The 13,240-nt window shown below is 40.9% G+C and overlaps 1 protein-coding gene across 4 annotated transcripts in view; it reads right to left on the bottom strand.

Moving 5' to 3' along the window:
• caska (calcium/calmodulin-dependent serine protein kinase a) overlaps positions 1 to 13,240 on the bottom strand; it is a 301,664-nt gene that overhangs the window by 155,187 nt on the left and 133,237 nt on the right. For all 4 annotated transcript variants that reach the window (XM_007901662.2, XM_007901648.2, XM_007901656.2 and 1 more), the window contains exon 5: positions 1,699 to 1,771. In XM_007901662.2, coding sequence (XP_007899853.1) covers positions 1,699 to 1,771 — 73 coding nt within the window. The remainder of the gene's footprint in view (positions 1 to 1,698; positions 1,772 to 13,240) is intronic.

Below are 13,240 nucleotides of genomic sequence, written 5' to 3' on the forward strand. Positions count from 1 at the left end.
TATGAAGATGCCATAGGGCTCGATTATATGAACACCAAAGTTAAATGCCTTCAATGTTAAGCAATATTTCTAAGGGATCCAAATATAAACATTTGAGAGCTAATAAATGTGTCAGGTGTCAGAAAGACAAATGGGCTCACGAGACTTTCTTGTTTACCTTGTCAGAAATGGGCATCAAACATTGTGGTGAAAGCGAAATGCTGACTTTGAGGACATATAGATAAACATCAGATTATGAATCAACAATTAGAGCTGCATTGAATCAATAGTATGTGTAACATTGCCTGGGGGTGCATCCTTTACGGCCCTCAAAAGACCTGCTGCTCCACATATTTCTGGACCTTCATTCATATCTTTCCCATAGCTGAGATTAATCTGAGTTACTAGAGTTGAGATTCAGGCACTGTTCAATTCCACTGCCATCCAGTAACAGAAAACCTCTTAAGAGATGTAGTCCAACATCCATGAAACAAATGAGAGCATTCCATTAAACACATCTTTAAAGAATCATTATCCCAGCATCTTTTCCCCCTCCGCTCCCTGTGGTCAAGAATCCTCCACACTGCCAAACTCAAATTACTAAAGTAGACCATGACCTGGGCCAATAGAAAAGTGTGGCCCACTTTGTCTGTGGAATCTGCTACGAACGTCCTCCTCCACTACAAACAACCCCATCCACTACAGACCTGCACACACGGTGTGCTTGGGCCCAGGCCTGTTTGGTTGACACTGCTACTGTGGGCGGAGCGGCTCTGGTTGAATGAGTGTGGCGTGGAGAGTATTGGGAATGCGGAAACTATGGAGCGGGAAATCGGCTTCGCCGTGGTGAGTGAACCACGATAGAAATAGCAGCTGAGTCACACTACTGCCGTCTATTTGCTCGGCACAAGGCCTAAACTGAGCTCCTGCAACAAGTTCTTGGTAACTGCTGTACTATACAAATTACAATTTTTAGTATTTTAAACATAATTGCATTTTCAAGAAATATATGCCTATAGTTTTAATCCAGGTTGTTTCACAAATGTGTATCTCAATAGCACCAATAAAGCCCCCGCAATCCCTTGCAAAAAAATGGGCAACCCTCAATTTGGGGCAAATATTTCTGCAATTTTTTATTGGTCCAGGTCATGACTGTTCATTTTAGCCACACAGAAGTATTAAACATTGCATTTTCAAAAAAATATTTACACCGTGACATTTCTATTTTCAATTATGCAAATTATCATGATCTTTTCATATGGCATTTATTTGCACTGCACAATGGGACACTTTATTGCGGGCCCTGACATGCTTAGATAACCTAAAGCTGTATAAAATGATTTTCAAATCACTGACAAACAGTACAAAAGTCTAAACAGGAATTTTAGCTGCACATCAGCAAAGCGTGAACTCAATATAATTTTCTTCCATTATAAGCTTCCAATATAGAGAGAAAAAAATAACGTTTTGTTCATGAAGAGGATTCTACCCCAGATCATCCAAGACTATAAAAAATATTCAGTTTGTATTTTCCACGCAAATGCATCTTTTTCTATTCAGTTGTGATGATGTATAACATAGTCATTTAATATTTGACACTGTAAATCCCTACCCAAAAAATGTTTCCAACTTCAACAGAAATTCTACAAATTTCTCATTGAATAAGCCTCAATTTAAAACTTTTCTAAATAAATAGTATCACTGGTGAATTGAACTTACCTTCACATCTCGATGAATGATATTATTGTCATGACAATAGCGCAGTGCTTCTAGTATCTGTCGCATGTAGTGACTACAAATACAAAAAGAGTTAGAATTATGCATCTCTCCAAGAGCTGGTAGTGAGAAACAAAAACATACTGTACATTTTTTAACAAGCTATTTTTCTCCCAATAACATTCTTTGTAATTACAAACCACATGACACAGTAAAGAGTGCTGGAAAACCAACCTCAAGCTCTCTGCCATTCCCATTTTGTAACTGCCTGTTCATGTGAGTGGTCCTCAGCAACTCAATCATAAATATTTCCTTCAATTTCTTGCAAGTAAAGTCGTTTGCATCTGCTCAGGGCAAGCAACCCCAACATGGCCAACATTTTAAGCTAACCATTTAATGAAATTGAGGCACTCTATTCTGGCACAGTTCAGCACAATAACACCAGATCATACTCACTACTCAATGCAACACAATGAATAATGAGCAACAGAAAGCAATTTGTGTTACATTGATAGCTTGCATGATTTACCTTTTATTATTCTTTTTTTCTACTTTTGTAATGGAGAATCATGTGTTTACATTGTAAACTCCCCTACAATCTTCAAAATCTAAATGTTTCAGGTATTAACACAATTTTTAAAATGCAAACATACTCGATTTGACTGCAAAACCGCCAGACACATGGCAGATAAAGTTTAATGCATAGAAGTGTGAAGTTATGCATTTTGGGCAGCAGAATAAGGAGACACAATATACAATAAATGATACAGTTTTAAAGGGAATACAGGAGTAGAGAGACCTGGGGGTTCACATACTCAGGTCTTTGAATGTGGCAGGACAGGTTGATAGAGCTGTTAAAAAAGCATATGGTATCCTTGGCTTTATAAATAGAGGCATAGAGTACAAAAGGAAGGAAATTCTGCTAAACCTTTATAAATCACTTGTTAGGCCTCAGCTGGAGTATTGTGTCTAATTCTGGGCAACACACCTTTGGAAGGATATTAAGGCCTTGGAGAGGAGGAGATTTATCAGAATGAGGGACTTTAGTTATTTGGAAAGGATAGACTATCGCATTCCTGGCTGGACTATTCTAATGCCCTCCTCGCTGGTCTCCCCAGCTCCACCATACACAAAGACCAATGAATTCAAAACTCTGCTGCCTGGATACTCATCAGCACAAAACTCCGTACCCCCTTCACACCAGTCCCTGCCAGGCTCCACTGGCTCCCAATTACTGAACAGATCAATTTCAAGATCCTCTGACTTGTTTTCAAATCCCTTCATGCCTCGCACTCCCTACCTATCCGACCTGCTTACCCCTACTTCATTACCCGCTGCCTCCGGTCGGCTGGCTCCGGCCTCCTGTTTGTCCCTCATGCCCTCTGTTCCATTATCGGTGGCCATGCCTCCAGCCACTACACCCCTAAACTCTGGAACTCTCTTCCTCAATCCCTCTGCCTTGCCCCCTCACTCCACATCTTTGATACCTGGATAAAGAACATCCTTTTTGATTGTGCTTATGGTCACCTTCCCTCTCTGTCCCCTGCAAGTTGTTGTTGTTATTAAACATAAGACCATTACCAGAGACCTTAAGTTTCATTTTACATTAGAATAGTATTTCTTCAACTGAGCATTAGTAGTTAGAGCACTTGGCTCACAAGCAGAGGACCTGGGTTTGATTCCCGGCAGAGAAAAATGTCAGGCAAGTTTCCTTATTCTAGATGTCTCTGTTCACCTAGCAGTAAGTAGGAGCATGGTTTTTAGTTGATTGGCGGATTGTTTTTCCGGGGATAATAATCTCCAAAAAAAGCCCAAATAAATAATAATAATAAATAATGATAATAATTGAATCACTCAATACACAACTGTTTGTGGGACAATGCTTTGCGCAATTGGTTGCCACCTTTTACCCACAAAATATACAGTCAATTAACTTTATAGTATATTCTGTAGAGCGCTTTGAGACATCTTGAAGACATGATGAGGCACTATATCAAACACAAGGATTATTATTATTATTATTGATTACATGTGGTACATGTTGCATCCATAATAATTCATCTAACTCCTTCATAAATTGAGGTACTGGGGTATAAAGGATGACAATTGGATATTTCCGTAAGTATAGTTTCCCTCAGTATTTAAAAGATCTTCAATTTCCACACATAAGTAGAATATTTCAGTGATGCTGTGGTGGCAAGCACCTGGGAACAATGACCCTTTAAGAAATTTAAGGGATTATCTGATTCATGCCCACCAAAGCTTCACTTTGAACCATGCTCTCAGTTCTTTGAACAGAACACTGAACATAAAATTGCAAAACAGCAACAACAACAAAAATTACATTTGTATAGCGCCTTTCACGTCGGGGGGACGTCCCAAGGCGCTGGACAGACAGAATATTAGATGTGAGCTGGGGGTCGGGGATGGGGAGATCGAAAGCACGGTCGAAGAGGAGGGTCTTTAGATGTGTCTTGAAGGTGGCAAGGGAGGGGGCGAGGCAGAGTGACTCTGGGATGGAGTTCCAGAGGGTGGGGGCAGAGTGGCAGAAGGCCCACTCGCCAATAGTGGGGCGAGTGAGGTGGGGACGTAAAGCAGGCCGGAGCCCGCTGAGCAGAGGGAGTGTGAAGGATGGTAGGGGGCTAGGAGGTCGAAGAGGTAGGGGGGAGCAAGTCCATGGAGGGCTTTAAAAGTGAAGACCAGGATCTTGAACTTTATCCACTGTGTGATGGGAAGCCAGTAGAGTCGGGTGAAGATGGGGGTGATAGGGTCACGGAGCCTAGTGTGGGAGAGGACACGGATTGCAGAGTTCTGGATGATCTGCAGCCTATGGAGGGAGGAGTTGGGGAGGCTGACAAGCAGGGAGTTTGCATAGTCGAGCCTCGATGTAATGAAAGCATTTATGAGGGTTTCGGTGGCCTGCGGTGTGAGACAGTGGCGGAGCTGGGCGATGTTGCTGAGGTGGGGGAAAGCAAACTGGGTTATGACACAGATGTGGGGTAGAAAGGATAGTTGAGGGTCAAACAAGATGCCAAGGTTCCGGACTGGCTTTGCAAGGTGGAGTGTGCAACCATGGTTGGTGATGCTGTCAGCGCTTAAGGTGAGGAGGCATTTACAGGAGCCAATCAGGAGAATCTCGGTTTTGAAGAAAATTAGCTCTCATCCAGGAATTGATGTCTGACAGACATTCTGTCAGGACAGCAGTGGCCCTGGAGTCAAGGGTGGAGGCAGAGAGGTATGGGTGTCATCTGTGGAAGTTGACCCATGTCTGGGGCTGATGTCATCAAGAGGGAGCATATAGGTATTGAAGAGGAGGGATCCAGGGACAGAGTCCTGAGGAACGCCGCACGAGTCCGTGCGGGGGCTAGAGTAGGAACCGTTTGTAGAGAAAACAGTTTCAAGGAAGGTAAAAAAAAAAGGAAGACATGGAGGTTGACATTTCGAAGAATGAAAACTACTGTATCAAAGGTAAGTAAACTTAGCATTCTTGCTCATTTGTTCAAACTCCACATTTCAATAGGACTTTACCAAACTAGAACAGAAACTGTCAGTAGGATTTTAAGAACATACGCCTTCAGACAAAACTCGAAGCCCAGCAGCATCAAAGAACTCTCAGTCCTGAGCGATGAAATCAAGATATAGTAGTTGCACATAGTGCAACTATTGTGTGTGTGTGTGTATGTATACATATATACACACATATATATACACACACAAACACACACACATATATATATATATATACACGCACAAATATACTAAGGCAGCAGTCAATTGAGCATAGCAGTGTCCCACAAACAGTCGTGGATTGAGTGATCAAATGTTTTTTATAAGGGTTATTACCCACGGAAAAGTGATCCGCCAAATGACTCACAACCGGGTTCCTACTTACTGCAAGATAAACAGGAGTGTGGAGTAAGGAAACTTGCCCAGTTTTTTATCACCCTGCCCAGAATCGAACCCAGGTCCTTTCGCTTGGGAGGCAAGTGCACTACCTACTAAGCTACAGGATTCCAGACATAGTGTTGAGAATGCACCATAGTGGTTCAGAAAAAAGCCTACATTGCACAAGGGTTGCAAAAGATGGCCTGTCTGCACTGTGTGCATATTCATTAAAGGGGCAATGTTCTATGTATTCCTTATCCAAAGTATTCCTTATTTCTCTTCCCCATTTGTGGAGATTAAAAAAGGATGTGATGAAGCAAAGATGCCATGATTTTTTTTGCAATAGGGTAAATGTCTTTGCACATTCTACGTGTGATATTTATTTAAAATACAATAATTTTACGATTTAGATTGAATCAAGCTCTGATCAAATCCGGTTTTCAAATGAAGGCACTTTAACCTGAAGTATAAAAAAAATCTACAAATGTGCTGTAACAGTTTCATGAAAGTTTACTTACTTTCAAAAACATTTTTATCTGAATATCAAATATGGTCTCAAATATCAGGATAGTCTGGACATTTTCCAATGTAAATTTGAACTTGTACAGACGTAGGAATATGAACTGATAATTACGCACAATTTACTCATTCTGCATAGAGCACTTCTGCATAGAGCATACTGTATAGAGCACTTCGTATAGTGGATTACTGTTCATCTTAAGCAGAAAGTTTAAATGTGACTAGGGTGATGTTTGCACACTAACTGCCAAAAATACCTTGGCGCATGACGATCCTTTCAAAGTAGATTTGTACGTTTTGAGCTCTGAAGAAGTTTCTGTGCTGAAAGCCGTTTTGTACCAATTTATGACACCAATTTCAGAAACACTAAATGTGCACATATCAAAACTAAATAGCCTAATTATACTAACTACTCCTTCAGGGATAGCCAAATGTGCAGACATTAAGCACTTAACTATAAGCACTTGCAGATAAAAGCCATATTGCTTCAAGTCAATTTATTCTAAAACAATAGCTGTTTACTTTAACTATAGTTTTTGATTAGTGACCCAAATTTACAAAAAATGCATGCACAGAATTAGTCACAGCCTGGGCTAATAGCAAAGTGCTACTGCACTTTTTCTGCAGAATCCACTATAAACAGCATCCTCTGCTACAAACCCACTAAAAAAATTAGTTTCTGGTTTATGCTGTTTATCTGACATCACTGTGGAGGAGGTGGCTCCAGATGCGCATTTGTAGTGCAAGTGGGAAATGGGCTTCACTCTGAGGCCTCACTGTTGTGATTGTCTGTGTCTCTGTGTGAGTGTGTCTTTGTCCTGTGTGTTTGTGATTGTCTGTGTGAGTGTGTCTCTCTCCTCTGGATGTACTTGTGAGTGTCTGTGTCAATGAGTCTCTTTCTCTAAATGTGTGTGCCTGTTTGCGAGTGTCTGTGTGAGTGTCTCTATATGTGTGTGTATCTGTTTGTGAGTGTCTCTGTGTGAGTGTGTCTGTGTGTCTCGCTGTATGTTTTGTGAGCGTGTATGTGTGTTCCCAAAGGTTTCAAACTTCCCCGTAATTTTGGGGCGAATATTTCTGCAATTTTCTATTGGGCCAGGCATAGCAAAAGGTCTTATCGCTCAGAAACCATCAATGCTGGTAATAAATCTATTTTAATTTTAATCTCAATCAAAGATCAAAAAACTCATAATGTCACAGTTATCACAATAGAATCATCATCGCTTCCAGCAGCAGTGCAATTCAGAGCAGGAGATAGTTTTTACTTTTCAAAAAAATTACTCTCACTGGGGCCAAGGTCAGCTTTGTGCAAAGTGCCAGCCAGTTAATATACTGTTTTTAAACTTTAATACAATTATATTAACTGGCATTCTTTAAAACTTAAAGTCCCAAGATCAATAAGCTTAATGAACACAACTAATCTTTTCAAAGCTGATACCTCACAAACATTCTAAACCACAGATTGAAAGTTAACTCTCAATTCCTTTCTTTCATTTCAAACACGAGGCTTTTATTTATATTTTTGTATGCTAAATTGCATTAACTACACATCATAGAGATGATTTTATTTTGTGGTGGATGGGAATTTGAAGATCTATAGAATTTACTGTAAATCCCATTTTGTAGAAGCACATTCAGTAACTAATCTGATTTGACTCTGGTTTGTGGGACACTGCTGTGTGCAATTGGCTGCCACATTTCACCCGCAAAATATACAGTCAATTCACTTTACAGTATATTCTGTGAAGTGCTTTGAGACGTCTAGAAGGCATGATAAGGCATGATATCAAATGCAAGGATTATTATTATTATAGAGCAGTCTGGAAACCCAATTTATGCCAAGCAGGATCAGTGGATTTGGTGTTGTACAGATATTATTGGACTTATAATTTATCCACATAACTTTAATTTTGCTGCCCCTCAGTAGAATTTAAACATTCAAACGTCTTCATATTCCTATTACAATAAACTCCCAGCTATCCATTTAAAGCCCCCAGTAAACCACATATCCGGAATTCAGAATTAGCAAGACTGGGTTTGAAAAAAAATTCTGTGAATCTGCACACTAAAAATCCATTCTCCGCTTTCAAACTCCTGACAGCCCATATATTGCCCACCGCTTCACACTGATTAGTTTAGCCAACGGTCTCAACAGAGCTGCATTAACTCCAGCACCTTGGGACGTCCTCTCGACGTGAAAGGTGCTGTACAAATGTAATTTTGTTGTTGCATTGCGTCAGTGGTGAGTACAAAACTATTGTTTTTTATTTTAATTTTTTTAAATTTTAATTTATTTAAAATTCATTTTTATTCATTTTAAATGTCACATAGGATTTATTTTTTACTTACATTTATTTTAAATGTTAAATGTAAGAATTAACAGTTAGCTGGAAAGTCCACCTTGATAGACTAGTTGGGGGGGGGTTCTGTACTGACGGCTAATCTTAATTATGACTTATCTTCACAGTGCTCTGAGACGCTAACCTGTGTGATGGGCGCTATATAAATACAAGTTGCTGTAATCTTCAACTTATTATAAAATACAACACAAATGTTTTCCCCTCTTTGCTTTGCCTGACCAGTAGGCAAAGACCCGAAGGCAAATCCAACAATAGGAATTTGGAAGTTGTAAGGAAAGAGGGCAAAACTGATTGTTAGATATGTCTGCATATTAAAGAGATATTCTATGATGTCTTTTAAGCGCTCTGGGATGCTACACTGCGTGAGGTGCGCTAAATAAATGCAAGTAGTAGTCGTATTTAAATACTGTTTGGAACAATTCTGATGCGAGTCATGGGGCCCCTGGGTTAACCTCTTTTATTTAGGTGCGCACAATATTCCTACTACTCCCCTGGATGCACAAACTGATCATGCAATGAGGAGAACATTCACAATTAATATTTAAAAAATGTACATCTTAATTTGCTACTGTCTATGCTCAAAGTTGGAATTGAACAGGAAACTGGAATCACTTTATGGCCCATTTAAATTGCTGGAATGGAGTCATTTGAGCAATTGAGATGAGGAAACGAAATTCATGTTTTCCCGTTCCAAAACTGCTCTCATCAAGGGACTGAGGAGAGCCCAGACTGGCCTTTATAATAACAATAAATCGTTTTGGCTGGTTCGGTAACACCCCTTCCTACACCAGATGTTTTTAAACGTCTGCAGTAAAAACTCTAATACTACAGCAGATCACTGACCCCAAATCACCTCCTGAGATGAGCTGTACTTTCAACCCTTGCTTCAATATGAACAACAAACAACAAATTACATATATATAGTGCCTTTCATGTCGGAAGGACGTGCCAAGGAGCTGAACGGTCAAGGATTTGCACCCGAGCTGGAGCTGGGAATGAGGAGGGCATGGAGGGTGAGAGGAGGGTCTTGAAGGAGGCAAAAAAGGGGCGAGTTTGGGATGAGTTCAAGGGTAGGAGCAGAAAGACTGAAGGCCCGATGGTGGGGTGGTCCGGGAGCGGGACGTGGTGCAGACCAGAATCCTCTGAATGGAGGGAGAGGACAGGTTGGTATGGAGTTAACAGATCATAGAGGCAAGGAGAAGCAAGGCCGTGGAGGGTTTTGAAAGTGAGGCGAGAATATTGAACTCTATTCTCTGCGGGATGGGGAGCCAGGCGTGGATGGGTGTGGTAAGATTCACAGAGCTTAATTCAGGAGAGGAAAGAGTTGGGAAGACCGACAGGCAGGGAGTTAGCAGAATCAAGCCTAGAAGTGATGAAGGTGTGCACGAGGGTCTCAGGGGCCTGAGGGGACAGGCAGTGGTGGAGCTGGGCGATGGTGCAGAGGTGGGTGAAGAAAGAACAGGTCATGACCCAGATGTGGGGTTTGAAGGACAGTTATATATATATAGATACAATACAAAATTACATTTGTACAGTGCCTTTCATGTCGGGAGGATGTCCCAAGGCATTGAACAGTCAGGGATTAGGACCCGAGAGAGGAGGGGGATTGGGATCAGGGAGGGTGAAGGGCAGAGAGAGGGGGAGGTGGAGCATGTAACTTGGATACTGATGCTGCCAGTGTCTGAGGTGCGGAGGTGCTGGCGTGAGCCATTCGATAGAGCCTCAGTTTTGCTCTGGTCCTATGGTCTTGTTCAACTGTAGAAAATTGTCTAGTGTATATATTATACTAGCTGTACCCGTTGCAAATACGCTTGCAACCAAAGGATCCAATATGGAATGTATATTGACACAGATAGACATTTCATCTTTATCTATACCCATCTGGGAAGGCTCCTGTGGGAGGACTCCTTTTGGAAGGACTCAGTGGGAGGACCTGGCGCTTTAAAAATGTAATTTTGTTGTTGTTGCCGCGCTTTAGCTTTGTCTGTGTTCTTTATTTTGTTCCCGCCACCACTTGGCTACATGCGTGCTCTGTATCGCATGATGCCACAGTGCCACTTTAACTCAGCTCAAGTGTAACTGAAGCAAAAAACGCAAAACTGAAATACATTTTAGGTCATAACTCATGAACAAAAGGAGATACTCGAAAACAAATATGCCCATGTCACGCCTAGTGCAAGACTTTTCCAATGCGGTATAAATCATTGAGATCCTTCTTGAAGCGCAGACATGCATTGTTGTTTTACTAGTATATATATATTTATATATATAGATAAATAGAAGATAATGGAGGCTATAAGGTGTGAACCATAAAACACAAACCCAATGGTTCAGGCTCAGAACTGTGAGTTGTTAACTAGCCTTGAGGCAGCACAAACATTATTGCAACCATCTATTGTAATAATAATAAACTTTGCACATTTCCCTTTCATGTTGGGAGGACTTCCTAAAGAAATTCACAGAATTTACTATGAAGTGGAGTGACGGCGTATTTGTGGGTGAACTGCAGTCAATTTGCATATGGCAATTTCCCACAAACGGCAATGAAGTCATTGAACAATTTTATTTGATTGTTGGCCAGACACTGGAGAATGATGACATATCCTGCATAAAGTGTGAATCTGAAAACTAAGATCAGGTACCACCAAATGGTTATTGTGGCTCTGTATGATTGAAATACATGAATCATTTACAAATGCCATCTGTTAGAACTCGCAAATCACAAGTGCCATATTTCTTAGCTCCCTACTGCAAGTTTGAGACAGATACTGTAGTGTTAACCAACAGCCTATGTGTCATGGTGAGAAAGGGAAACAGTTTGTTATCAGATTACTGGAATGAGGTTGCTGAAACAACCAACAGTGAACTCCACAAAGATCTGCACAAGTAGGTCAAAAAGTGCTTAACATACAAATTGTTCTAGAAGCAAGCTTTGAACTGGGAACTAGCAAAACTAGAACTTCTGAGACGGCAGAGTGAAATATGAAATAAGCTAATCTATTATAAAGAAAAACTAATGTTTCTGAGAGCTTGGGGAACTTTCAAAATTATAATAAAAATGATGATTCTTGCATTTGATAAAGCGCCTTATTACATTGTCAAAATGTATCAAATTGCTTCACACGATGTGGTGTGACTGTGCGTATTTTGTGGGCAAATGTGGCAGCCTATTTGCACGCAGCAATGTCCGACAAACAGCCATTGGGTGAACAAACAATATTATTTTCAGGATTGTAGGCCAGGACACCGGGAGAAAATCCCTTCTCTTTTCGAGCAGAACCATGGAATCTTTAAAGTCCACCTGGACAAGCAGACAGGACCTCGGCTTAACGTCTCATCTGAAGGACCGAGCTCCGACAATACAGCACACTGGAATGTCAGCTTAGACTTGTAGATTTTAAGATCCAAACCCACAATCTTCTAACTGAGAGGTGAGAATGCTATCAAGTGAGCTAGACTGACACCACAATTGCCTTCAAGAGGAGATGCTTACTTTATTCTGTTTTCTGCTTGCTTTTGATATTTTGAGGAAACATGCTCAAGATTTTCTGCTTTCATGAATGCCAAATGTTTCAAAGAGGAAGTTTTTTTTCAAAAAAGCACATGTTAATTTATTCTGGCCCAATATCAATTCACTATTTACACAGGTGTTTTCCACCATGAAACACTGAACTGAGCTGATTCTATCCAAATTTGCAAGAACCAAAACTGGAAATATGACCACTCGGTAAAACGGAGGCTGCTGGTACCATTCAAATACATTGGAAATGTTTGGCAACTACACACAGAAACAAACAGTAATATAATCTAGTTAAAAATGGTCCAAAAACAACCACCACCACATTGTGCAATTATATAACACCCTTCATGCCTTGGTGGAGTCTGACGCTGGGGGAAGATGAAGGTGACTATAAGCATGGCCAAAGATGAAGATCTTCAGTCGTGATCTGAAAATGGGGAAGGAGGAGACAAAGCGGAGGGATTGAGGGAGAGGTTCAAGGTTTCAGGGTATAGTGGCTGAAAGTACAGCTGCCGAGGGTGGAGCGGAGGAGATGAGGGACAAGCAGTAGACTGAAGCCAGCTGAGAGGTGGTGGAGTGGATTGTAAGCAAGTCAGAGAGATAGGAAGGTCCCATGGCATGAAGAGATTTGTAGATGAGTGTGAGGAGCTTGAAGTCAATCTGTTCTGTGACAGTGAGCCAGTGGAGTCTTGTGAAGACTGGTGTGATGACATTTGAATGGTACTAGTAGCCTTAGTTTTACTGAGTGGTCTCATTTCTAGTTTAGTTTCTTACAAATTTGGGTAGAATTTGCGGGTAGGTATACAGCTGGCAGAGTTTTAAATTATTTGAATTTTGTGGATAAAGGAGTTTGGGAGACCGGCTAGGAGAGCATTGGAATAGTCGAAGCGGGAGGTGACGAAAGCATGGATGATGTTTCGGTTGCATCGGGTCTGAGGTACGGTCAGAGGTGACGGAGGTCGGGTATTAATAATAATAATACTTGCATTTGATAAAGAGCTTTATCATGTCTTTGAGACGTCTCAAAGCGCTTCAGAGAATATACTATAAAGTGAATTGACTGTATATTTTTGTGGGCGAAACACGGCAGCCAATTGCACACAGCATTGTCCAACAAACAGTCATGGACTGAGTGACCAATTTATTATTAATATAAAAAAACTTAACCAATTATTACCACCCAGAAAAGCGATCCGGCAATCGACTAACAATCGGATTCCTAGTTACTGCTAGGTAAACAGAGACGTGTGGAGTAAGGAAACTT

Source organism: Callorhinchus milii, unplaced genomic scaffold (genome assembly GCF_018977255.1).
Source record: "Callorhinchus milii isolate IMCB2004 unplaced genomic scaffold, IMCB_Cmil_1.0 Scaffold4, whole genome shotgun sequence".
Classification (NCBI taxonomy): Eukaryota; Metazoa; Chordata; class Chondrichthyes; order Chimaeriformes; family Callorhinchidae; genus Callorhinchus; species Callorhinchus milii.